This window comes from Ornithodoros turicata, chromosome 2 (assembly GCF_037126465.1).
Source record: "Ornithodoros turicata isolate Travis chromosome 2, ASM3712646v1, whole genome shotgun sequence".
Taxonomy (NCBI): Eukaryota; Metazoa; Arthropoda; class Arachnida; order Ixodida; family Argasidae; genus Ornithodoros; species Ornithodoros turicata.
Window position 1 is genome coordinate 86212003 of NC_088202.1, and position 27188 is coordinate 86239190.

Sequence of the window (27188 nt, forward strand, 5' to 3'; positions counted from 1 at the left end):
TTCGAAGAGAGAGAGAAGAGTAAAGAAACCTGGCTTTTGTGTATGTCGTAACTGTAAATGTACGTGTTGTCTTGTCTGGCATACAAGGTGGCATCGTCACACCGATGTGCAGTACCGGGCATTCAGAAGATACCTGCCGATATTCTTTGCCGACCCGCGAAATGTGTGTCATGCAACGTTTGCATTGTATTCCCAGCGATACATTGTAATCGCATTGATGTCCCTGCATGACATTTCCAGCCCATTTCCTTATCGTTTCTTTTTGGCCACGCTATGCTAGTAGGTAAGGCGTCCGGCAGCTCCCCTGTTCCCACTCTCCCCTACTGTCCGTCTAGCGACCACATTGGCCCCTTTCCCAATTAAAGGGATAACAACAACAGCCCAAGTGAAGGAGGCGCATGTGGTTTCTTCTGTGGACGCATGCGGAGGATCATGGCTGTCTACGAATACTCCCTTATTGTGCCCTGTGAACCTCGTCACGTGGTTTCTCCAAACTTTGGCCCTGCTTCCGTCGTTGCACCGCTGCCCGCAGAAGCACGTGCTGGTACACATCCTGTTGTCGGTACGACTTTTTAACTAAATCAACATGGCTACTCGGACTACCTGTTCGGATTTGCATCACAGCGTTACGAGACAACGGAGGCAATCCAGAAAGCACTGCTTCAACACCATCGTCCACAGTGCATTTTGTAAGGTTTATATGGGATTCTAGTTGTTGCAATACAACTTTCTAAACATTGCGCGCAGATCCCTTTAAAAATAGAAAGAAAGGAAGGAAGACTTTAGATGAAAACGGTGCATTTTGTTGGGCACTAAAAAAGCATGATGGTCTACACAAAAAAGTTGCTCATGACTTTCGGTACGATCCCCGTATAGGCATTTTAACAAGCCAAAGCCATTCATGAAGCTTCGACTACTGAATTTCGTAGCACAAATTCTCCGCAGTGACGGCAGCTGTACGATAAAAAAGAGACCAGTCGGATGACAAGTCAACTCAAGAGTTTACTGGAAAAACCCTGAACAAATAAGAACGAGAGCGACAGTCTTGGGAAACTGTCACGCTTCGTCGCAGTCCCGTATTGCGTATCCTCCACCAGTTCTTCAGAGGAGAAACTTTTCATCAGAATATTAACATGGGGAAGCTCGACAACAGCGCCCAATATAGCTGCACAGGACATTCGTTGAAGTCCTCTGTCCTTCAAAGACGCGTCGCTCGTGAACAGTGTCTTGGATGACGGACATCACCCCGTAATGAGTTATGTTGTTGGGGCTATTGTCTATCGAGTGACTTCGTCTCCGACCACGTCAAGCTCTAGGTCCGAGCCGCAACAGCTCCCAGGGTTCGAGTCGTCCGTCAGGTGCTTGCCCGAAGCGCTGCCTTCTTCGCTCACTTTGCGCATCTGCTTCTTGTGCTTCATGCGCCGATTCTGGAACCACGTTTTTACCTGTAAGAAGCAACAATTCGCACACTATAGCAATTTGAGAGCGATAACATGTGACATAAAGTCTATGTCGGACGTGAAGATATCTTCACAAGCATCATCAGTCTCCCTCGGGTATGTACCAACTGTGTACCGACAAGTTAAAGTGCCACTGAGGACTAAATATTCTGATTCAGAGTCCTACCGAATTTGTGTCATCGCAATTTACGTGTTTCACACATATAGCCTCCAAAATATGGTTTCTTTATGTGACGCGGAAGTATCATAAAATAAAATTTTTGTTTTGAGAAATATGACGTCGGTGGCCTACCCCAGTAACCTTTCCCTTGCCTTTTTTCCTCAACCATTAAACATACATATGCCCCCCCCCCCCCCGTAGAATTTCTCTTCTTCTCCATCTTCGTCTCGCTCTTTGTGTCTACGATGCCGAGATCGTGCTCGTTATACCTGGAAGTGGCTCAGGGTCGATAGCTTTTCAGCACGCCCTCGTACAATGGCACCGACACGAGTGCAGACGCCCGAAGACCGAAGGCAGGATCGGAAGGTGGCCCAATAAAGCTACTCATTTAAATGCGTTTAGCAAAATGCAAAAGATGCTGCCATTTTTTTCTGTTATTCCTCCTATTTTTCTATTTTGACAAATTTCAGAAGGGAGATGGAAAATACACCAATTTAACGGAGGAAATTCTAACACGGCTATCTGCCATTGACGCGATATGGATGCGACGTGCAGTGCAGCGATACATTTTCTTTTACGTTTGTCTTGAAGCATGTTTTCCGGGTGAAGTCAATGACGAGCATCGCGATATGGTGCCCACTTCTCAAAGTCGTAAAATACAAGTGGGTACCTCATTTAGATGCATATATTATGGATACATACCATAGCGGATATGTAAGGAAGAGCATGCATCCGCACCGCTATCACAGCCTTCTGGCAGCCTCTTTTGAGTTTGAGTTTGAATGTAAAAAAGGGGGAGAAACTCAATTCGTCGCCCGACGAATTCTACTACTCCCATAATGAACCCCTAGATGAATGAACCCCGCAGAAAGGACGCCTCTTTCACATTGTACCTGGCAATAAGGAGCATTTATCATTATATATGCGTATATATCCATATATCCAGATATATGCATTTATGTGGTATCGTACGACGGCGAATCCTTACAGTACTTTGGGACGCTGTACAGCAGTAAACAGCTTTCTAGCGATAATTCCACACCCGTTATGACGACCTCCCTTGACATCGAGCGCGTGATCTCAGAGCTAGAGGGTTCAGCAGTGTATGCGACCACAGCGGCGGCACTTTGAAAGCAGACACCAGCGCGGGAGCGTGCAAAGCGGATCTGTCACGTTGGCGGTAAACGAGCAATTAGTTCGTGTCGCAGCAGCTTCTGATCCCTAATCCTCTGGGCGGCACCTGCAGTGGCCTATGCTGAGCCCACGGGGCCTTCCGCGCAGTCGAAAGAAAGATACCACCCGGATATGCCCCAGGGACATGCGCGGGGGGCTGGTAATGATGCATGCATTGCTGTGCGACCGGACAATGTGCCTTCATTAGGAACGCGTTGGATTGATGGGTGCGTTTTGAAAAGGGATAGGATGCAGTCTATTTCCCGTTGCATCGTCTGGCATTTGTAGCAGAGCTTATTTTGTTTTATGCTGCTGGGACATGTACATATTGAGTACAAATAGGCTGCAAATTGCGAGTCGAGTATATTTGAATAACTTGGTGGTTGAATATTTGGGGTATGAAGTACCCAAGTATCCCACACAGATTGCTAAGAAAAAAATCGAAACACTAATCGATAAAGACAAAATTTTGAATATTTGTTTTCTTTTGATTCCGTGTTAGCAACTGGTGCAATTTGCGGCGTTCAGACGTGGACAGGACAGCAGGAAGGAGTGAGGGACCTGGGGGTTAGTATGCGTCCTAGGTCGACGTCAGAGAGAACTGTGTCGTCATTCGTCTGGAAAGGCAGCCGGAAAACCCAGGGAAAACCCCAGACAGCACAGCCGCTGGTAGGATTCGAACCCACCACCTCCCGGTCTTGAGCACGACCTAGGCTACCACCAACGAGCAGGTGCTTTCAACCACTCGGCCATGCCGCTGGTAAACTTTACGGTGTACTCCGCCTAGTATTCCGCACTGTACTGCATGTATTCATGGTGTGGGGTAGCCTACTTGGCAGTAGTTTACTTCAGGCACTGTGACGTACTTCATGGGCGAGGCTAATCTCACGATTTGGCGCTACTCATCAGAGCTTCATTTTTGTTACTCTTAAATTTCTTACTAGTTTACAAATTACAGTTGATTATTTTCTACGCTATTCCAGGTACTGGCTCACACTTACTAAGGTTACCACCTCCCAACATCTTCGTTGCTGATTGGCACGTGGCTGCATGCTTATTTTGCTGATGCGACACGTATAATTTATTTATTGCCCTGAAATGCATGTCTTGTGTTTATTTCTCAGTTCAGCATCACACGCATGTTCCAGTGAAAGCTCTGCACGATCTACTAATGTTGTGAACAGCTTCCCGCATTTTCCCTCGTGTGTCTACGCACTCGCTGCAATGTCTATTCTTTCGGTGATCTTTCTCGAGTCCGTCCGTAACAATTCCCTCCTCAGTCTGATATTTCACGACACAGCAGTATTATCCTGTACACAAAAACGATTTCTATGAATGTCTCCTCGCACCACTTATAAAAATCGCCTCCCGGGAAGGAGATGTTGAGGTGCTGCTGATGAGGAAGATTTACTGAGCTCGAACACTATACATTCGACCTCCGTTTACCCGGGCTTCCTTTATCCGGATCCCGCTCTATCCAGACAAAACAATGTGGCGACAGATTTTAGTCCTTGTAATTTGCCTTCGCTTACCCGGGGATCAGACAATAATTTCCAGAAACCGCTGAGGAAAGTACCCAACAACTTCTCACTTATCCGGATGGATGTATTGATGGGTTAGGGGCGGGGCTTTCTGTAAGGACGGTCCAGCAAAAAGTGTGCCGGTGTTGAGTCAAGTTACATTTCGTCAAGCGGAGGCGACAACCTTGAGTTTTTGTAAGCAAAGTGAGCTTGATTTATAATAGGAAATAAAATATGTATCATTTTTGTAGTAGTGGTAATGCACATCTTGCAAGGGGATGCCAAACTTCAGGAGTCCCTACGGCACGTTGACTTGAAGAAGTGCTGAGTATATGAGAATAGAGCACACCTGTGTTTCGGAAAGGCTGAGCGCGGTGGCGAGCTCCAGACGCTCGGGCGTGGAAAGGTAGCGTTGGGCTTCGAACCTCTTCTCGAGGCCGTGCAGCTGATGGTCACTGAAGACGGTGCGAGCCTTTCGCCGTCTGCACGGACGGTTTCCGGGGTCGCCACCAAATATGCTCTGGAACGGCAGCCCTGCAATGGTACATACAGTGTAAGTGGCTGTATCCGCAAACTTCGCGAAAAAATATACTATGGAAATAAAGAGCGTAGTTAATGTATTGTATGCAACATCGTAAGTAGATGAATAAAAATCATGGGTACTAGCGTCTATAAATGTCGATTAACAGTAAAAATTTAATTTTCAATAACTTTCTATATATTTCAATGATTTTCAGATTTTCAAATTTCCGTTTCATGGATTTTTGGTTGGTGATATCTGTTTGTGTATTTCGCTTCTCAACCAGACACACCTCTGTCAAACATGTTCACATTCATGTCGATTATCGACATTGAAAACTTCATCGTGGACACTAATACGAAGCAGCAACTAATTTGACGCTATTCTGGGCAACAATAGGGTCTTCAGAGAATGTTCGTGTATTCGAAGCGAATAAGGATGAAAAACAGTTTTACTTAAATATATATTTTTCCTGTACAAGACATACATACGTACATTTAGTGTTGTATTGAGCTATAGCGCTATTCTGCCTGAGAGAGCGTAAATACACCAAAGAAATGGACCCCGTAAAATGGATAGCTCGTAAATGGATACCGTATTCTTCTTATGAGCGTAATATTTAGACATCATTGCTCCACTTCCTCCTCTCAGACAAAAAAAAAAAAAAAAAAAACGGAGCGACTTAAAAGGAACATGAGGCGAGCTTTTCCGCATATAGACATTTGGTGCGGCAGAGCACGCTTTACAGGCTCTTTGCCCAGCATTTCGGTCGACGGTGGTATAGAGGATGAATTCTCTCGCCAGATTTGTAATGTAATACTGATTTCTTTATGATTTAAAGGAGCACCACAATGCAAAAAGTCTAATCGCGGAATGAAAGATGTGGTTACCTTTACACTAACACAAAAAGAGCGGGAGTCACCCGTTGCGCCGTTTATGTGATTTATGGGCACAACAACCTGCAATTTACACTTTCCGTCTTCCTCTCATTCTCAAGAAGGCCGCCACTGGGGAGCGGGCTCTCATTGGTCTCCTCAAACGATTTTCTCCTATCATCGACGGAGATCGTTTGGAGGGACCAATCCGATGACTATCCGCATTGTCGCGCTTCTTGAGAAAGAGAAGAAGGGGGAACGCGTGAATTGCGTTTTTTAAATTTTCTATCGATCATAAATCACGAACTACGCAACGAATGACTCCCGTTCCTTCTGTGTTAGAGTCAAGGTAACGGTATTTTTCATTCCGCAAGTTTTTTTTTCACTTTCGTGCTCCTTTAAGCAAACGCTGAATTCGGTGACTTGTCCTCGCCAAAGCACAGTCAATCTGTTGAGCACGGTTCTAACATTTCACCAACTCATCTATACTGACATGTCACAATAACCTCAGAAAGAAGTTACCGAAATAGGCCATGCGCTTACGAGTGTTTCAAACAAGCCCTCAAATTTTGATTTCGCCCACTTTGTAAGGTGAGGGCAAGAGAGACTGTCCCCTCACCTTGAGCTCAGGAGACTCCGCCACCCTTCATGCATAAAACGGGTAGGTTGTCAGCTGTGGCAATGCTGATGAGTTTCGCTTCACTCAAGGTCACAGGTTTATTTACAACTTAAGCGCAGACAGCTGTTATTTCAATTGTACCGTCACTACCATTCTGACAAAAACGCTTTCCCATCCTAAAGTCGTGTATTTCTATCAATCTCGTAGGGAAAGACTAGTTATTGCCTAATTAACCTCTAGAAGAGCGCAAGCGCAAAAGGCGACACGGACGACACAGAGAAAAGACCTTCCCTTACGAATTAACAACAGTAGTACGCACGAACAGGTCTTGAACTCGCAACTTGCACGATCATCTTTAAAAAAATACGATTCTTTCGTTTATCAAAATGGCAGCGTGTGCCTGTTGGTACATGACTGAATTAAAACCGGAGCACGGAACACAGACAAGAACACACGGACGACACTTGCTCCACTATCAACAGATTTTTTAATGGCAGCAATCCTTAAATAGGAGTTGCCGAGGGGAAAGGGGGAAAACCAAACAAGTCACGTTTCATGTCCTACATCTGCCTTCTAGATACTTAGTTTCTTCACGTGTCAGTGCCACCAGACGGTTCGCTGACACAATTATCCCTGACTGGGGGAATTGTCCCTGACAGAAGACATTAAGAAGACGTTAAACTTGGGACCAAAGTTCTGTCCAAAGCAGGATGTGTCTGCTGTAAGAAAAGCGTCGTTTGTCAGAGGAATGTGCGCAAGCATACTTGAACAAGACAGGGCCAGATTTATCAAAGAGGGCATAACCTGCCTGGAAAAGATTGAACAACGTCTACCAAAGACACAGAGAGCTGTAAAGGTTAAGAAGATAGCAGCATCTCTACAACAGCAAGGAGTTAAGCTGTTAGAAGCTGATAAGGATGGTTGTTTTGTCGCTTTACACAGTGGCCTTTATCATGAAAAGGCTGCCCAAGCAGTGGCCAAGAACTTCAAAACTACAGAGAAGACTGAAAGGGGCAACCTGAAGACGAGTGTAGTGAAGAAGTGCAAAGACCTCTCCTTGAACAGTGTCGCCAACAACATAGCAAAGGTAAAAAAAGACATTCTGGAAATCTTCTTCACCGCCAAACTTCACAAACCGGACATTCGTTTCAGACCTATAGTATCAGAAAAGGCAACATGGCAGACGGAGTTAGGTGCCTTTTTACAAAAGACACTGCGGAAGTTGACAATCAGTGACCCGTTTAGGATCAAGGACTCGCAGGAAGTTGTGAATTTTTTACAAGAAAACTTAAACACTAATCTAAGTGTTATGTCAATCGATGTAAAGGACCTCTATTATTCTATTCCTACAAGTCCCTTAAGTGAATGTGTTGAGGACTGTATTCAAGACAATGGCATTATCCAGTTCCAGAATGAATGCTGTTTTAGTAGCCAGGACCTGTTGTATTTGTTGGATTTATATCTGCAGTCACTAAAAGTGAAGGTTGACGACAAAGTGTATACTCTAAAGTCGGGTATTTGCATAGGGTCCTGCTTAGCCCCCTTATTGTCGGATATTTCCTTGGGATCTGTAGACAATGAAATTTTTAATCTTTTACAAACGTCGGGAGTCAGAAAGGTGTTTAGATTTGTCGACGATTATCTTTTATTTATTGAGGGTCAAGTTGATGAACAGGTGATTTTAAATGTGTTTTCGACTCATGCTGAGTTCACCCACGAATTACCGGAAAATGGGAAGCTGCAGTTCCTTGATTATGTTTTATTCAGGGAACTAGCAACTTATGCTGGCAATATAAACAGAGGTCCCAAAAACCCTTAATGCCATTTTGTTCGAACCGTTCGAAAACCGAAAGGAATGGAATAGGCATATTCTGCATCAGAAAATCCTTAATGAAATCATGCCTTCATCAGGTCCAGGAAAGTGTTTTAATACAGGTGTTCCGTTTGGCTGAGGCTGGGTTTCCTCATCATGTGATAGCTTCAATATTGCTTAGGTTACAAAAAGAGGTGAAAGGTGTAAAAAAAAGACCGGAATAGGCCGTCAGAACGACCAGTAGCTGTGCCATATATACACAAAACATCTCACGATATGAAAAAAATGGCAAGCAGGTTCGGCGTACCAATAGTTCCACCAAGCACTGGGGTAGAGTATCGCCTGTTGCGATGAAACTCCCCACTCTCCAAGGCCGAAAATAAAGTTATTGTTGTTGTTCCAGTAGTTTTCAGTTCATTGCCCAAGTTGTCATCATTGATTCTAGTGACCAATGCAAAACCATTGCAGCTGTGTGATGTGAATCACAAGAACCAGTATGTAAAATGTGACTCGTGTATGAAATTCCCTTATCGCGTAAAAAAGTGTATATAGGACAACCGGGAAGATGTATCAATCAACGTCTTAAAGAGCATGACTACAACACCAAAGACACAGCTTGTGGTACACTTGGGGTGCATGTAATGAAGTGTGGTTGTACACCCGATTTTACAAAAACACAGATAAAGGGTAGGTACAAAACAAAAACTGAAAGGGAAGTGTTTGAAGCCTTTTTAATCGAGAGATTGGGCAAAGATAATTGTGTCAGCGAACCGTCTGTGGCACTGACACGTGAAGAAATTAAGTATCTAGAAGGCAGATGTAGGACATGAAAAGTGACTTGTTTGGTTTTCCCCTCGGCAACTCCTATTTAAGGATTGCTGCCATTAAAAAATCTGTTGATAGTGGAGCAGGTGTCGTCTTTGTGTTCTTGTCCGTGTTCCGTGCTCCGGTTTTAATTATTTCGGTTAATTATGTCCAGAAGGAACATCAGTTTCGTGACATGCTGACACCTGATGAAAGTTATCATTTTGTATGTTCTGCTACTGTTCAGAAGCTTCTCCATTGCGGCGCGTACTTTAGAGTTGAGACAGTTATTTATTTTTATCGTTGTAGAATTGCATTCATTCAACGTAATTGCAAATTATGCATTATAAGTACGGGAATATCAATATATATAGTTAAAAAGTTCAAAGGATCACGTACAAAGTATTTGGCAGAGGTAAGCATACACTATGCGCACAAACACGTAACGTCTAAACTTGGGTGTCTCGTGATCCTTCACCTAATACTAAGACACATACATATGATGCTGAATAGGCTGTGTCTGTCTTTACCTATGGTGACGAGGCCCAATGCCCCATTTCCAGAAAGCTCACGAGATCTTCTTATGTAATATGTACCTTATTGATAATATAGTGAGGAGCGCTGAAAAGGCCATGGCAAGCGAATTGTCCGATGTATACATGTTATATTCATGACCATGGAACACACGAAAGCAGATGTCCGTCTTGCGACCCTTCATGGAATTCGTGCAAACTACCGGATTGATCGACTCTCTCTAAAACCCTGTCAGCGTCGTCAGCATCATCCTCATCACCATCCTCTCATTTTCCCCAATAGCAATGGGGTAGCATTCTGCTCAATGAGCGGAAGTCATCCCCATATCATCGTCATCATGTATTTCTCTCTCTCTCTCATGATTTGTAGTCAAATGCGACTTCCTGAATGCCGCATCCTGCACGAAGGACTATGAACACATCACACTTGTCTGGGAAGCACACTGGAGGCAAGATTGTATCACCTCTAGAAACGCTAGTGAAAGAATGAGGCATTGCTGATGTTTACCCTGTGCATATACTGCCATGGATAATGCTTGAACATTAAGGCCGCTATTAGGGATCTCTCAGGGTGTAAAATATCATGTATGTACACAACCTACAGTTAGTGGCCAGTTATGCAAAACAGGACACACCAGGCATTCAGGAACACCGCAAGAAAGCAATGTCTGTAGTAGGCCACTATGAAGATAGCACCCAGGTCCAAGAACGATTACATGGCTATCAAAAACAGCCTGATGGTGACGCACTCCATGTGTAGCAAGAGGTGGAGACGAGGTGAAATAGCTTCGAGAGTCAATGAGTGTGGACTTCGCTTCTCACGGTATGCTTATCGATGGACTCACAGTATCCCAGTGGAAGTAGGTCAAAAGGTATATTGAGATGCCCTCGAACCTTTGGCAGAGGCCGCAAGCACTGCCGAAAGACCTGAATACTCTACTTTGTTTACCCATTTTCTACCGCATTTCTGTACACCCGAAACGTTCAGTTGAAAAATAAATCTTTAGCCTTGCTCAGAATCTTATCAAAATAATAAAGACAGCATTTTGAGACTACCAACTATACGAGGGATGCTCCGAAAATAATATCTCGTATTTTTAATATGAAAAGTACAATAGGTATACAGTGATACCAATAAATAGAACAAGTCTTTTCAACAAAATTCACGTAGTCACCGTTCGTTAGTCACGTTCGTAAAAATCAACGACAACAGAGTTAAATTTTCCAAAGCGAGATATTCGAAATGGCTTTTGACTTCGAGGCTCTCGTTGCTCGCTTCCGTTCCAGTCGATTTCGAAACTATAGCGTCACTTAATTCCTCGCGGACCACTGACCACGGTATCGAAAATCCCACGCGAAATACTGGTGCAGTTTCACTGTTATTCGACGGACTATGACAAGAGCAGGCGACGGATATTGCGGGCATGCCGGAATTCCCTCTCTGGAAAAGCGAGGAAACTTCATTCTGTAACCGGCCACTGATGGCACGCCTTTGAGAAAAGGAATGCCGCGGCCGTCTCATAGAGTCACGGGTTGTCTGGACGGCGCCTTCCCTCGTCTGCGCGCCGCCCTCTCATTCATTCGCTTACGTAGTGACGTCACGGCGCTGGAGCTTGTGCAGCCGCGGAGGCGGCGCTGATCTTTAAAATCCGTTTAATTAATATCTAAGAACTTTTGGAACGAAAAAATTAGCCAGGTAGACTGTTGGTCGATGCCGAACACAGTGGTCGCTTTAAAGACGCTTGTGGAGCGGGAGGAGAGCGAACATCGCGAGAGTGTCTGTGGGGGGGCTTCCCTTCGCCTCAGGTACAACCCAACTGACGCGACGCGGCTTCACCGATGCTTTTCCCCGCCTTAAATTGTGACCCGTTGTTTGTACAACAGTTCCCGATAACATCAATACCATACTACAATGGTTCCGAACTTACATTATTGGAGGGAACCCGTCACTGTGCCAGCACGACCTCGGGGAACTTACTACACTGGGGCAACTGTGTAGAAGTGGGTAAGACGAACTAGATGTCGTACAAGTAGAACATTTTTGTTTTCTATAACAGATTAATTAATTGTTTGGTCACAAGGTGTCACTTGAGGTTTGCCGGATTCATTCAACTGTTTCACAATACTTCCCCGCAGATAACGCGTTTTGGATCGCGACTGATGTTCGTAAATCTCCAGTCTATGCAGGAGAGTAGCTCGGAATTTTCTCCGAAGTAGCTCCGACACTCCAAGTGCCTGTAATAGAAACACAAGAGAAAGGGAAAAGCGTGGAGCGGAGAAATTGTGGGGGGTGAGTTGCGGATTGAGCAACCAATGAAGACGACAGCTGCTGGCTCTACTATTTGCATGACTGTCAGCCGCTCAACCTGGTCCTACGATCTCGATGTCAATCCCAATGCCAACGATCAAATTTCGAGCGCGATAACAAGGCTGCCCGAGATTAGCGCAAATCCCCCCCCAAAAAATTTCAGTTGCAGTTATCTTCATTGTACACAATGTGCTCAATGTCCACTGCACCGTCTGTGCTGGGAAAGCAACACTCCCTGAAAGTGCATTGCTTCTGTGGCTGTAATAACAGCTCCTTACGCACATTTTGTGCTGCACCTGCAAAGAGGCGGTAACAGGCAAGGTTAGCACCTTTTTACACCCTTTCGTCAGCCGCTATGTTAACTTAGGTGGTAACTACAGAAGTTACCATCTCTTCACACCCCTTTTTTCTGAGAGTGCACTCGCGGGTGCTGAACAATATGCTGCTCGCGGAACCTCATGACACGGATCGCGAAACCCTAGTTTAGAAACACTGTCATACTATATTGTTCGATCTTCCCAAACACCTGCATGTCATCCGCGTGTTATAAACACTCAGTGTTTCACCTTCCGCAGCATATCATTTACAAATGCAATAAAGAGCAGGGATGTTTGACCCCTGTGGTATACTCTTGAGGCACATTCATAAGATGTTGAAAACACACATCCGACGTGTACAAGATCACCCTGAGGGGACACTGGAGAACCATGCCACGGGGTTTAGCAATACAACATGTGGAGAGTTTTTGCACAATAAGTAGATACATGATTCACGTTGTCAAAGGTGCGTGACATATAACGCAACATTTCATCTACCTGTCCACGACTCTCAACACAATAATACACAATACTTCATAAAAGTACGAAGGTTAGTTTCGATGGTCATTCCTTTTGGACGCGTCCATGTTGTGCATTATTGATATTTTGTTCCATGAAAATGTACAGTCATTTATACGCTACTGTATCAAATATTTTCTAAACGTCGGAGTAAACGATTGAGTGATCGTTAGTTTTATCCCTTTTTCTCTCTCTCAAATGCACTGCTAAAGGTGCGGTTTCGGGAGGGGTTTGAACCCCCCCCCCCCCCACACACACACAAACCTCCCCTCTGGCTACGCCACTGTCTGGGAACGCACAGCTGCACAGCAAAAACGGAAACGAACAAATGTACCAGCACACCCTTTGAGCAGAAAACTTCGAATAAGATCGTATCCAGTAAGTGAGCTTCGACTTCAGTTTAAATGTGCATACATAATACACTCATGCGGCCTACATTCAAAAAGTCTGTGTTGCATCCGGGAACAGTCAATGACTTTGTTTAATCACGTACATTAGAGGAACGCGTGGAAGGGATGTGATTCTTAAAATTATCCGCAGCCTCATTAGAAGGTCATTATGATAGCGTCCGTCAATACGCAAGATACTTACGCGGAAGATGATGTGGGTAACTTCTTTGAGTACCGCCAGAAATATATAGGATGAGATCTCAAACTTTTCTCCGCAGTCCTAGCATACATTTTGTGATCGTAATGATAGCGCTTTTTGCACAAAGTTCGATAAGCTTCGAACTTTTCAGTTACTGAAGACGAGTTTTTCTGAACTTCCTGTGTCATTGAAGATTTTTACGTAGACACGTTCTTAGTTTCATTGAAAACCAGGGGGGTACTTAACCTTCCTGGGGACAGAGGCGGGTATGCACTTTTGCATACTATCCAAAACAATATGAACAAAATGGTTAACTGCATCATTAACTCTGTATTACTACAGCAATCACAGTTCTCAAAACGGCGTACAAAGTCAGGTAATCTCCAGAATTGTATAGCACGAAGCACATCCGGAGAGGTCGTTCGTCATGGTACGTAAACAGTGACATTCAAAGGTGGGTGGTGTTTATCAATTCGCACCAGTTGGACCGCTAACTCAACATTGAGGTGGCTATCTTTAGAGATCACAAGGTCTAGCAAATTGTTGGCGATAGTCACATTCGGGTTGAATTTATAAAGGCCCCCAAGCACAGTAAGAGATACTCGTATTCAATTCGATTTTTACAAAGCACAGCTCTAATACAAAAGTACAAGATGCAAGCGTTGCTACACGACATCGTTGCCCCGATAGCGGACGCCTTTTATCCACTGGGAAAAATAACGAGTCACTCGACTTGCGATGGAATATATCGCTTAGAAAACGCAACTGACAACCTCTGCGCTATCGCAAACGGTGCGCGCCTTCACACGAGAGTGCGTCTATCGATTGCCAAATCCTCGGTGCTGCTTTGATACCCGGCGAAAGTAACGGTCGTGGCAACGACTTCCAAGAAGGGCTTAAGCGCGAGCATCGCGATACAGTATCCCTGCGGGGTTAGAGCGCACGCTTAAATCCATTAGAGAGTCTTTGAGCAGCATAAGCGACAGTTTGCTGCTGAAGAGGCCCTAATTGGGGCCTCCGGGAACGCGACACGCGTGCTAATTAAATGGTCCTTGCTGTGGCCCCGCCTAATCACATCACATGCGCCACTCTTCCGTTCTTCCACTCCAGGCTTCGACAACGATACAAGAGATGTCTTCTATCAAATCGACCTCTCATTTATTCACGCTCTAGGTACTGGGAATACTTCACTATTAAAGGGACATGGATGGAGAGAAAAATATGCCAGGAGAAGTAGAAGTGGGACTCTAAGTACATATTCGCAAAGAAAGGTCCGACTGAAAAGCGCATTCCTAGTGTGCAGGAAACCTTTCAATCTCGTGGGTGAGAAAAGTTTCTTCCCTCGGCTGCCAGACAGCGGCGTCACGTCTTAGCCGCGTGTCCACATGCGGCAAATGCGCACGGTAACGCGGTATGCGGAGCGGAAACTTCTTGCCGCGGTGTGGGAAAAGACGCCTCCGTGTTCCGCATTTCCTCAACCGCGCAATGCACGATTTTTAGCGGCATGTCTAATCAGGTGGTCAATGGAGATTGCGTCGCACTCTTGTTTTCTTCCGGCCACCCACGCAGTCTGAAGCACGTTGACAGCATAATCTGCGTCGATATCTTGAAAGCCGCGGAAACCGCAGGCTGTAGCGTTGCTGGGTGTAAAGCACTCTTTCTTGCCGCCCAGCAGCAGCCCATAGGTGGTTTCCGTGCATGTGTACTGCATGTGAGTACGAGCCCTTATGCCCAACAATGAGGCGAGCACGTCTTCTTTCTTCTTTTTACGGCTGTATTTGACGCCGCCGGTCCCGCATCCGACACAATGCAGTCGACCACTCATCTTGCTTCCTCGCCTTAATAGACGAACCTCGGCAGCCAATAAAAGTGCTCGATGATCTTACATCACAGCACGCCAGAAGCCGCCAATGTTCCGCTAGCACCAGCATTCCTGTACATGATCTGAGTCGCAGAAAAGCCGCATTGTACAACTCGTGCAGCACTGCATGGAAGACGTGGAGCAGGTGCACTTTATACGCTTCACGTCCAGCCAGCAATCTCTTACAGGCGCCCTGGATAAGCTGGACCGTCGACTAATCTACGAATAGATACGACTAGATTAGCAAAGACAATTCGCACGTTGCGCCATGGTACGCGCTTTTCGAAAGACATACCAGGTACTGCGAAGATTTTTTTAGACTGAGGGCTCACAATATCCCAAGAGAGTATAGCTGTCTACATCGGAGCTGCCAACGTCCCTATCTCTTACTCGTCTATTAAAGACGGAAGGATGGGACGTCTCTCTTTCTATAATGGCGAATTGGGCTGCCCGATGATCGAGTCGGTATACATGGCGGCACGAAGGAAACGTCCGTGAGAATTTTACGCACCTAATGCATCGAAGCACCTCAGCCTCGCTGGCTCTGCTTCGTCGCACGTATACAACCATGTGGCGAATTCACCTTACTTGCCTATAATGAAAGGCGCGACCGAAACGCGGTGATACGAAAAGATGGGGTATGGATTGATCCCGGACACTGGACAAGGGACACTGGAGCACCAGCCAACCAGTAGTGTTTGAGATCAATCATTCTGGTGGTGTTGAGCCCAATGAAATGCACACTCTCTAACAGCTTAACATTTAATTGCACGCTCATTTCCGTGAATGCCAACATGAGCTACAGGCTCGTATCATGCGAGGTGCTGGCATTGTGAGAGTTTCTTCACAAGCCAAATACAGTGAAAATAATAGTAACAACGATATCTGCCAGCTTCTAAATCCGAGTTTTAATGATGATGTTTTGTCAAGCGCATATGCCTCACCTAAATAAAGACACGAAACATCAGAACAGCACGCAGGATGATGTGTCTGCACATCCTTTCTGTTTTCTCGCAGTTGGTTTAGAATGGCAGTCACGTTCTCCGTACTTCTGCGACGACCATCACCAAACGAAGTACTCCAGAATGATGCGGCTGTCTGCCTCAAAACTGGCCTACGTGTGCAGTATTCGCTGCGTAACTTTTAATCGCCACAGAAACTGGTCAAGAGTCTCGCTAATACACTGACAACAAAGTTCGCCGAGTGGACCCACTCGAGAAAGACTGCAATTAACACTGCTTTTTAGGGTCGAACCCGGACATGAATGCCAAATAAAACTCACACATAGAGATGTGCTAAAAGGATGTATTTTCGCTGAGCATAAAAGAATTATGCAAGCGAGTTGGTGTAAACATGACGTACGCAGCATACCCTTGAGTTCAGTTTTCCTTTCTTTTTTTTCTTAATAAACATATACCCCCCCCCCTTGAATTAGGCTGAAACGAATGCACAAAACCAGCAATGCGAAGTGTTCTGATCTCAACGCCGTTTGCAGAGTAGACGTTTAATCAGACAGCAAACTTGGTGTAAATACATAGCGATACATAATTGATAACTTGAATATGCATGAATACGTATAAACACACTCGTAAAAAGACTGTGCACGAACACAAGTGAGAGCCGAGGTGGCCTCGATGCACGTAATATAGCGAGTGAACCTTTGCTCGGCGACCCAAGCGCACGGCTCAAATATCTGGGCCATTTGGACCTTCGAAGCGAAGAGGCCCGTTTTGGGGGCGTCGGAAAGAATGTATGCAGGCAATGGGCAGACAGGCCATAGGTACACTCTTAAAAATAAACTTCACCGCATAGCACACTCCTAGCCAACCATAACCTCGAATGATATCGTTATCTGCCCTGATTTGTGGAAAATGGGAGGTGTACGCCTTTTCTGTGACAATTATGAACAGCATAAGTGTTACAAAAAGGCGTACGCCTCCCGTTTCCAACAAATCAGGGCAGATAACGATATCATTCGAGGTTATAGTTGGCTAGGAGCGTGCTATGCGGTGAAGTTCATTTTTAAGAGTGTAGGAGTTGGCTCAGAGCTTGTTATGCCGTCAAGTTCTGTTTTTAGATTTTACACGATGTGTTAGTATGCAATAAATACAGACGATAGTAAATAGAATGTAATACGAATAAAATTGAGATATATAGTAATGTAAATTGATAAATAAACATACATATAATGTGTTGTTGTTTCGTTACAGATAACAGAAAAGTGGCGGAAAGAAAAGAACTACACTCTTAAAAATGAATTTCACCGCATAGCACACTCCTAGCCAACCATAACCTCGAATGACATCGTTATCTGCCCTGATTTGTGGAAAATGGGAGGTGTACGCCTTTTCTGTGACAATTATGAACAGCATAAGTGTCACAAAAAGGCGTACGCCTCCCGTTTTCCACAGGGATATTCAGGAACTATCCAATCGAAAAAAAAAATAGCCGAACATCATGCTCTACGGAGGTAGAGCCCTGCACGGGCCGACTTTTCCGGGCCCGACCCGTCCCGGGCGCATCGAAAAATGGCCCGGCCCGGCCCTACCCGGGCCCGGACCTTCATATTTTTATGCGGCCCGACCCGGCCCGGCTCGGTGACCCAGTGACTAGAGCCCGGCCCGGTCCAGAATCTAAGCAAATAGAGCCCGGCCCGGCCCGGCCCGGTGACCCGGCGAGTAGATCCCGGCATAGTATTTCCAGCCGCGACGTACGCGTTTCTGGCGATTATCAAACAAATTTATCAGTAAATTTATAAGGAGAGAAGACAAACATACAAGTGATAGCGGTTTAACACCATAACCGCACCAGACCAAATTAAATCCAGAACGTGCGCGGGCATGGGCGTTATCGTTACACTGTCAAGATTTAGCGGAGGTAGAGGATGCTGTCGACAAACTCCTTCTCCCAGTCCATACCCCTCTCACCAAGCTTTGCCAAGTGATTGTGAAATACGTGAGGAGTGACGAGCAATGTAAAGTGGCTTTCAGAATGTTCTAGACGGTCGAATCATATGCCTAATGCAGTATCCCTTGCTTGGCTTGATGATGGCAACTGAATTTGCCATCTTGCAAATATATTTTAATTTGCTTTTAATTAAAAGAAATTGAATTTCTTTAATTGGACTTCAGAATTTCCCAAGTCAACCTCGCGTTTTTTTAGAGAAGTTTTTTAGAGAGCCCGCAGTGAACTTAATCAGATCCACCAAGAAATCCGCTCGATATTGCAAATGGAACTGCCCACAAAAAGTCCCGAAATTGAGGCTTCAAAGTTTCGGGTATTGAACGGCGCACGAAATCAGACGCAAAGATTCGTGGAGAAGAGGACTCGCTCCTGCCCCCATGAAAGATAGAAGGTCGAAAAAAAAAAAAAACACTGCGGGAAACAAGAGGCGGAATCATTTTTGTTTGCCGCTTATCAGCGTATGGTGGAATGTCACCCGCCTTGTTATCGGCGCGTCTTGTGCTGCACGCCGGTCCGGCGATAAACTGTTCTAGCTTCATGGGGGCAGGAACATGTCCTGCCCTCCGCGCATCTTTGCGACTGATTTGGTGCGCTGTTGAATACCCGAAACTCTGAAGCCTCAACTTCGGGACTTTTTTTTGGCAGTTCCATTTGCAATATCGAGCGGATTTCTCGGTGGTTCTGACTAAGTTCGCTACGGGCTCTCTAATTCTGTAAAAAAAACGCGAGGTGGACTTGGGAAATTTTGAAGTTCAATTAAAGAAATTCAATTTCTTTTAATTAAAATCAAATGAAAATATTTTTGCAAGATGGCAAATTCAGTTGCCACACAAGTGCCGTTTACCTCGTAGCCCGAATGACACGTTTTTTGAAACACCCTGTATAGTTGAACATGAAGGGGCAGAACACGAAGCTTTATTTCCAAAATGTTCTCCTTTTTTGCCTGGCTTGAAAGCGCGCTAACAGCCTCTAAGAAGACCAACAAACTAAAAAAACGAGTAATATCAGCCTCGGTGAATATAGAATATTTCGTCAGGAGAAGTAACGAAGGATGTGGACAGTTCCACCTGAATCTTTGCACGAGGAACCAGAAAATGGAGAGCGAACGTCAAATGTACATGGGAAACACCGAAAGTCTTCTTAGCGTTTGGAAGTCAATATACTATACTTGTAGAACGTCTAGCTCTTAACGTTCTCATCACGACACATGCAGCGGTATTTTCCCCTGGATTTTGTTGAAGCACTGTGCAGTTTCTCCGAAAAGCGACACAGAGCTGCCGGGGGAGTTCCTAGTCTTCTGTGCCAATTCCTCCATTATCTACCATTACTTAGATGCTATAAAGCAGCCAACAACTGAAAAATAGAGCAGACGTTTGCGTCATTCCATATGAAACTCTCTTCATGGCGTGCAGTTCGAGTATACACTCTAAAAACGGAACTTCACCCCATAGCACGCTGTGCGCCAACCATTGCCACGAATGATAGCGTTATCGCTTCTGATTGGAAGAGAGAGGGGGCGTACGCCTTTTTGTGGCAATTTGGATATATGAAAATTTCCACAAAAAGGCGTACACCCCCCTTCGTACAACCCCCACCGCACAGCACGCTGTGCACCAACCACTACCAGGAATGATAGCGTTATCGCTTCTGATTCGATGAGAGAGGGGGCGTACGCCTTTTTGTGGCAATTTGGATATATGAAAATTTCCACAAAAAGGCGTACACCCCCCCCCCCCCCCGCACAGCACGCTGTGCGCCAACCATTGCCAGGAATGATAGGGTTATCGCTTCTGATTCGAGGACAGACGGAGGCGTACGCCTTTTTGTGTCAATTATCATGTACCCAAATTGACACAAAAAGGCGTACGCCCCCTCTCGCTTCGAATCAGAAGCGATGACCCTATCACTCGTGTCAATGGTTGGCGCAGAGCCTGCTATGCGGTGAAGTTCAGTTTTTAGAATGTAGTCGTATTAACTGGCTTCTTATTTTGTCATTTTTTTGTACTATAGACCCATATTGTTGGGCACATAGTAATTTTAATACTGGCGTATCACAAAGTTCAACCTTTTTTTCGTTGGTTCCTCCTTCCTCTTTGTTCTTGAACGCAAATATCTAAAACATAATCGGCAAATGGTTCGAGCTTGTAGGATACACCGCATTTAGGAAAAAGAAAAGAGAAAAAAAGGAGACATGTGCCCAATAAAAGATCAAACGGATCTAAAAAGCCCACGCTCTAAAAACAGAACTTCACCACATAGCACTGTGAAGGCCAACCATTGCACAGAATGATACCGTTATCACTCCCGATTTGTGGAAAGCGCGGGGCGTACACCTTCTTGCGGCAATTAACATAACTGCATAAATGTCCCGAAATGGTGTACGCCTCCCGTTTTTAACCACCACCAACTGTTTTGAGAGTGCAATGAGCCGTTGTTCTTTTCTTGTTATTTATCCGCGTAATTTCGAAAGGAGTACGTTTATTTAAGATGTTGATGATGATGATGATGATGATGATGGTGATGATAGTAGAAAAATAAATCGTACCTTCTACATGTTTCAGAATAGAGTCGTTTGTCAATAAATGGAATCCGTAGAGGAAATAATGAATGTGGCCGAATTATCTCGGTCATTACACATAGCGCTGAGAGAAGCTTTTTGGTGACCAACGTATTGACCTTACAGTGGATGACGTAGATAATATTGGGTGAATAACAAGCAAGATTTGTGTTGGCTCGACGTAAAGCTCGCCCCTGTCTTCTGTTCAATTTCCATTAGCTTGGATACCCGGCATCTACATTCATTGCATATACAGGTAACATACCATTGTTTGATTTATTTTCGAGTTCACAATTAACTAAGCTGTCTTGGTCAAGTGTCACTCTCTTTGTAACATTACACGTGTTCATGCTCGATACTAACAATCACTACAACGGAAATGTCTGTCATAAAGCGTTCAAAGTGTTCTGCAACGGTGGTCTACTTAACATATAGCGATACTAGACCCCGTTCGCAATGCCATACACAATCTCGATCGGCACTCGATCATGATCGCGGCTACCCGGATCGACGTACCCACGTCATCCGCACTTGACATTGAGGATCCAGGTATTCATCTGACGCCGTCCGCCGAGAAAGGGCCACTTCGCCGAAGTGCGTAATCCCGTTCACAAACGGAGGACAAATGTCCGGGATGTTAATGTATAGGTCGCGGTGGTACACTCCGTACGTAAGGGCGATCAAGATCACAGCCTGATCACGATTGGGAGCGATGTGGATCTTGCGTTAGTGCGAACGGGGTATTAAAGTTGTATGTCAAAGCAATGACACAGTACTGGCACAGACTCAACACACACACACACATACACACACACACATAAAGAGACGATGATGAGATGGGGCTGATGCCGACCAGCAGGCTGGACGCTGCCCCAAACACACAAAGCACACAAAGCAAGCACAAAGCTATCTAAAAACAGAACTTCACCGCATAGCACGCCGTGCACCAGCCTTTGCCACGAATAGGGTTATAGGGGTATAGGGGATAGGGTTATCGCTGATTCGAAGAGAGAGGGTGGCGTACGCCTTTTTGTGTCAATTATCATATACAGGGTGTCTCAAAAAATGTGTCATTCGGACTTTATAAAAAAACGGGGCGACGGAAAAATACGGGGTAAACGGCATTTGCGTGGCAACTGAATTTGCCATCTTGCAAAAATATTTTCATTTGATTTTAATTTAAAGAAATTGAATTTCTTTAATTGAACTCCAAAACTTCCCAAGTAACCTCACGTTTTTTTTTCTTTTTTGCAGAATTAGAGAGCCCGCACCGAACTTAGTCAGATCCACCTAGAAATCCGCTAAATATTGCAAATGGAACTGCCCAAAAAAGTCCCGAAATTGAGGCTTCAAAGTTTCGGGTGTTCAACGGCGCACCAAACCAGTCCCAAAGATGCGCGGAGAGGAGGACATGCTCCTGCCCCCATGAGGCTAGAACAATTTATCGCCGGCGTGCAGCACGAGACGCGCCGATAACAAGGCGGATGACATTCCACCATACGTTGATAAGCGGCAAAAAATGATTCCGCCTCTTTTTTTTTCCGACCTTCTATCTTTCATGGGGGCAGAAGCATGTCCTCCTCTCCACGCATCTTTGCGACTGATTTGGTGCGCCGTTGAATACCCGAAACTTTGAAGCCTCAATTTCGGGACTTTTTTTGGGCAGTTCCATTTGCAATATCGAGCGGATTTCTTGGTGGATCTGACTAAGTTCGCTACGGGCTCTCTAATTCTGTATAAAAAAAAAAAAAAAAAACGTTAGGTGGACTTGGGCAATTTTGGAGTTCAATTAAAGAAATTGAATTTATTTTAATTAAAATCAAATGAAAATATTTTTGGTGGCAAATTCAGTTGCCACACAAATGTCGTTTACCCCGTATTTTTCCATCGCCCCGTTTTTGTATAAAGTCCGAATGACACGTTTTTTGAAACACCCTGTATATGCAAAACAACACACAAAGGCATACGCCCCCTTTTCTTTTATTGGAACCAGAAGCGTTCAGTATCGTTCGTTTCAATATTTAGCTGAGAGCGTGTTAATGCGGTGAAGTTCTGTTTTCAGAATATGTAATGTATGTAGCATTAAAGTGGCACTCTGCTATGTGAATATGTTCACGATGTCCTGCGGAAACAAAGCGCCTGACCGACTGGCAGCCTCAAAGTCAGTAAAACGTGTTAAGAAACTGGAAGCCGCGAAGTTGAGCAGCTCCCATTTTTTTTTTTCTGAATTCACTTGAAGTTCATTGAAGCATGTGTACAAGCAAGTTTTACATAGACAAGTGTCACCAAAGCATATTGTCGCACAAAACATGCCACAGTCATCGTTGAAAGATGAAAGTTTGTATCTGTCCCTTCTATGTTGTTCCAGCCTCAGAACATCAGTTTATCTCACAGTCATCGTGATATTTCTCTACTCATCGTTATCTAAATTTAGTAGTCAGTTATTGAGAAAATCACCTGTATGTAACTGCCAGCCCAACGAATACAGAAACACAATGATATACCCCGATATAAAGCAGCAACTGTTGCCATCGACCAGCTCTTAGAAGCCTCAAAGCTGGACTTGTTCGAATAGCATAACCATGCGAGATATGCGAGCGAATACAAACTCATCTCCAGAGGGCGGGAAGAAAATGTCTGTCCGTTAACAGTATACACTTGTGAAATCTGTAAGACGCGTAAATCGTGTGCATAACGTTTATCGACATACAAATAAAAACAAAGTTTACCTTTTCTTTCATGCGTATGAGTGCAAAGTGTTCCCTTTACTCGTATAGTCATGGAAGAACTGTATCAAAGTGCCGGATCTATGCCTTTAACTTTTCAGTGCTTTTGGCGCGACCGCATAGCACGATCCAGAGCCACTGCCATAGAGAATGATAACGTCCTGCTTCCTGCATTCCTGCTTTCTGTGAACATGTTATACGCGCATATTCGGTATATCGTAGATGCGTGTGTCAAGTGCACAGCGGAGGAGATCAAAATAGAGTTCGAACGGTTAGGAGCATCTATAGTTTTATTGACAACCTTTCATGCAGGAATCTGTATTACATCAGGTGATAATTGCCACAGAAAGGGGCGTACGCCCCCCTTATCAAACCGGAAGCGACAACTGTACCATTCGGCGTAGGAGGTGGCTCAGAGCTTGTTACGCGGTCAAGTTCTGTTTTTAGATTTTACACGATGTGTTAGTATGCAATAAATACAGACGATAGTAAATAGAATGTAATACGAATAAAATTGAGATATATAGTAATGTAAATTGATAAATAAACATACATATAATGTGTTGTCGTTTCGTTACAGATAACAGAAAAGTGGCGGGAAGAAGAGAACTACGACTAAAAAAGCAATATGTATCGGGCGCAGAACGAAGTTGGAGTGATGGCGATGTAGCATAAAATAATTATGTGACGAACATGGTCGTGATGTGATGGCTTGTTTACTCCACTAGTGAAGGTGACGTTTCAGTTGTCTTGTAATGGCCACGGAAATGCGCACGTCGTGCTCTCTCTCTGCGACGTGATGATGTGATCAAGAAAAAGAAAAATGGGGATGTGAGTCACAACAAAGTCGGTCTGACTGCCCCAGTACGCCTATATGCACGCGGTGAATACAAAGCAGGTGTACATATATACTGTGAACGGTTTAAAGTGATGGAGTGCAACATGTAGTTAACAATTTTCAAAAGAGTGAGCGTAAAATGCCGAACAAGAAGAGGAATCAGATGGGGGAGCACACACAGCACGCAGAACTTTAGCATTCTCTGCGAATCAGAAACGATAACGACCATTCGGTGAAGCGGTTTGACTCCAGCGACCCTCTTCGGTGAAGTTGGGTTCTTAGAAAGCATACATAGCCAAATTGGGCAGAGTATGCGCTTTGAAACATTTCCATGTTTAACATTCGCGCGTGCAGTTATCCGTAGCTCGAACAGCTGTAAACGATTGCCTGAACAACGGGAACCGCTGAAGGTGGCTGTTCAAAAAGAAGACATTTTTGTCGAACTTCTTGAAAAGATCACCGAACGAGTCGCCCGTTGCTCTAAAGGGCTAGGTTCCGTCACTCTCCTTTCAATAACACTGGCGAGCACAGCGCATCGGGACCGGAGTTGCGTGTGTATCAAGTGTGAGGGCGGATGTAACAGTATTTCTCGTAAAGAACACAGAAAGAGCTGCGATTTGTTCCGCGGTTAAAGAGACCGCCAATCATGCCCAGGCTGTCATTTGGCATGCACTTCAAGTTCAATCTCGGCGCGCTGAAGGTTGATTATATTAGAATCAATTTAATTTGAATTCAATTTATTCATTTTATTCAGTTCACGTCGATTTTAATTCGCGCATCCATATGTTTGCTCAGACTTTCAGTCAGATGCCAGCATCATCTGTCGTGCAAGCCCTGTTTGAAGACAACAGGTGTAATACATGCTCTGAAAACATTGGTGGTGTGTGGTAGCGGTGAAAACAGTACTTCACCGCATAACATGTTCTGCGCCAACAATTGCGCTGAATGGACAGTTATCGCGTCTGTTTGGAGGTAGAACCGGGCGCATACGCATTTTTTTTGTGGAATCAACGGAAATCCGAAGTAGTACACAAAGGCCTCCCATTTTCAATGAATCAGATAACGATATCACTCTGTACACTCTAAAAACAGAACTTCACGGCATAGCACGCCGCGCGCACACCATTGTCATGAAAGTTATCGCTTTTGATTCGAAGGGAGATGGGTGCGTACACCTGGTTGAGTCAATTTGAATATATGATAATTGGCACAAAAAGGCGTACGCCTCGCTCTTTCTTCGATAATCCTATCATTGGTTGGCGTTTAGCGAGCTACGCCGTGAGGTTCTGTTTTTAGAGTGTATGACGGTATACATGCTGTTTTCACCGCTTCCAGTTTGGTGCCAAAACGGTTTCACAGGAAACACGCTCTGCGCCAACCATGCATTGTGCCGATTGATACCGTTATCGCTTCTGATTTGAGGAGACAAGAGAGGGTCGTATACGCCTTTTTGTGGCAATTCAAATTGCCACAAATAGGCGGACGCCTCCCGTTTTCTACAAATCAGGGAAGCCAAAGATATAATTCTGCATGGCGACTGGCTCCGAGCGTCCTTAGTCGCGGAAGCACCGGAAGTCTTCGTGGCACCGGAAGATGTGGCGGGGCTTGTTTATGTTTACGCGGGAATGTCATGTATAGGTTCTTGTCGTGTTATTTGGTGAAGTTCTGTTTTCAGGGTGCGTGATAGATAACACCTTCTCGGTGGTGAACCTCCAACAGTTATCCATGTGCAGCGGTGCAACGGCATCCCTTCCTACACAGGGATGAGAAAGATTGAAAATCCTGCGCAAGCTTTTCCCCTAACACGTTCAGATCATCATCTAAAGGTGGACCTCAAGCAATACATAACTCTTAAAGATGAACTTCACCGCATAGCACGCTTCTAGCCAACCATCATATCGAATGATATCGTCATCTGCCCTGATTTGTTGAAAACGGGATGCGTACGCCTTTTTGTGACACTTATGTTTTGTGATACTTTTTGTGGGGTAGGGTCCTGTGTCATCATCACTTCTCCTTCACTTATTGTTGTCGTTGTTGTTGTTGTGACACTTATGCTGTTCATAATTGTCACAAAAAAAGGCGTACGCCTCCCGTGTTCAACAAATCAGGGCAGAAAACGATTTCATTCCAAATGATGGTTGGCTAGGAGCGTGCTATGCGGTGAAGTTCATTTCTAGGAGCGATGACATTCACAAGCCAAAACATTAACAAGCCCCGCCACAACTCCCGGTGCCACGAAGACTTCCAGTCCTTCCGCGACTAAGGACGCTCGGAACCAGTCGCAATGCAGAATTATATCTTTCGCTTTCCTGATTCGTTGAAAACGGGAGGGGTACGCCTTTTTGTGACAATTTGAATTACCACAAAAAAGGCGTATACGACCCTCTCTCTCCTCAAATCAGAAGCGATAACTGAATCACTCGGCACAGTGGTTGGCGCAGAGCGTGTTTGCTGTAAAACTGGATGCCGTTTTGGCATCAAACCCGAAGCGGTGAAAACGGCATGTATACAGTTCTTGTCAATAGTTTACGAATGCCGTCGGTTCGATTTCACGTTTTTAGTCGAAAACGTCTTCGGTACTGGGCACATCTGTAGAGTTATGAATAACAGAAGGATGTGGCGTTGCGGTGAAGAGCCCAAATTTGGGCACAGAGGCGTGTCGGACATCCCATGGAGGAATCATTCCAAACAAGACAAGAAGCGGCGCATGTCGAATTATTCGCGCAGATGACTCTGAGAATGCTTTATACCTAGAAAGGTTCACTCACCCGGTGGCAGAAGGAAGGAACCATGCTCCAACGTCTTCCCCAAGAAATGTGGCGGCAAGAACGCTGCTGCCATTGCTGCCGATGCTCCGTACATCTGTCCCAAAGAAGGGGGCACACACGACGCCCTCGACTGGGGTGGTCCCATGCACATTGGCGCTTCACCGACCACAGAACGTGGCGTTAGAATGTCCTCGATCATAAAGGATCGCCGCGGGGACAACTTTTCCGGGTAGCTGCCGTCTTTCCGTTCGAACGAGTTCAT

General features: G+C 45.0%; 1 protein-coding gene across 1 annotated transcript; it reads right to left on the reverse strand.

Moving 5' to 3' along the window:
* Nucleotides 1-984: 984 nt before the first annotated feature.
* On the reverse strand, nucleotides 985-27188 carry LOC135384846 (brain-specific homeobox protein homolog). The gene is made up of 3 exons (XM_064614030.1): nucleotides 26927-27188; nucleotides 4663-4847; nucleotides 985-1445 (listed from the first exon to the last, which is right to left on the reverse strand). The coding sequence occupies exons 1-3, from the start codon at nucleotides 27186-27188 to the stop codon at nucleotides 1278-1280; spliced, it is 615 nt and encodes a 204-aa protein (XP_064470100.1). The 3' UTR covers nucleotides 985-1277.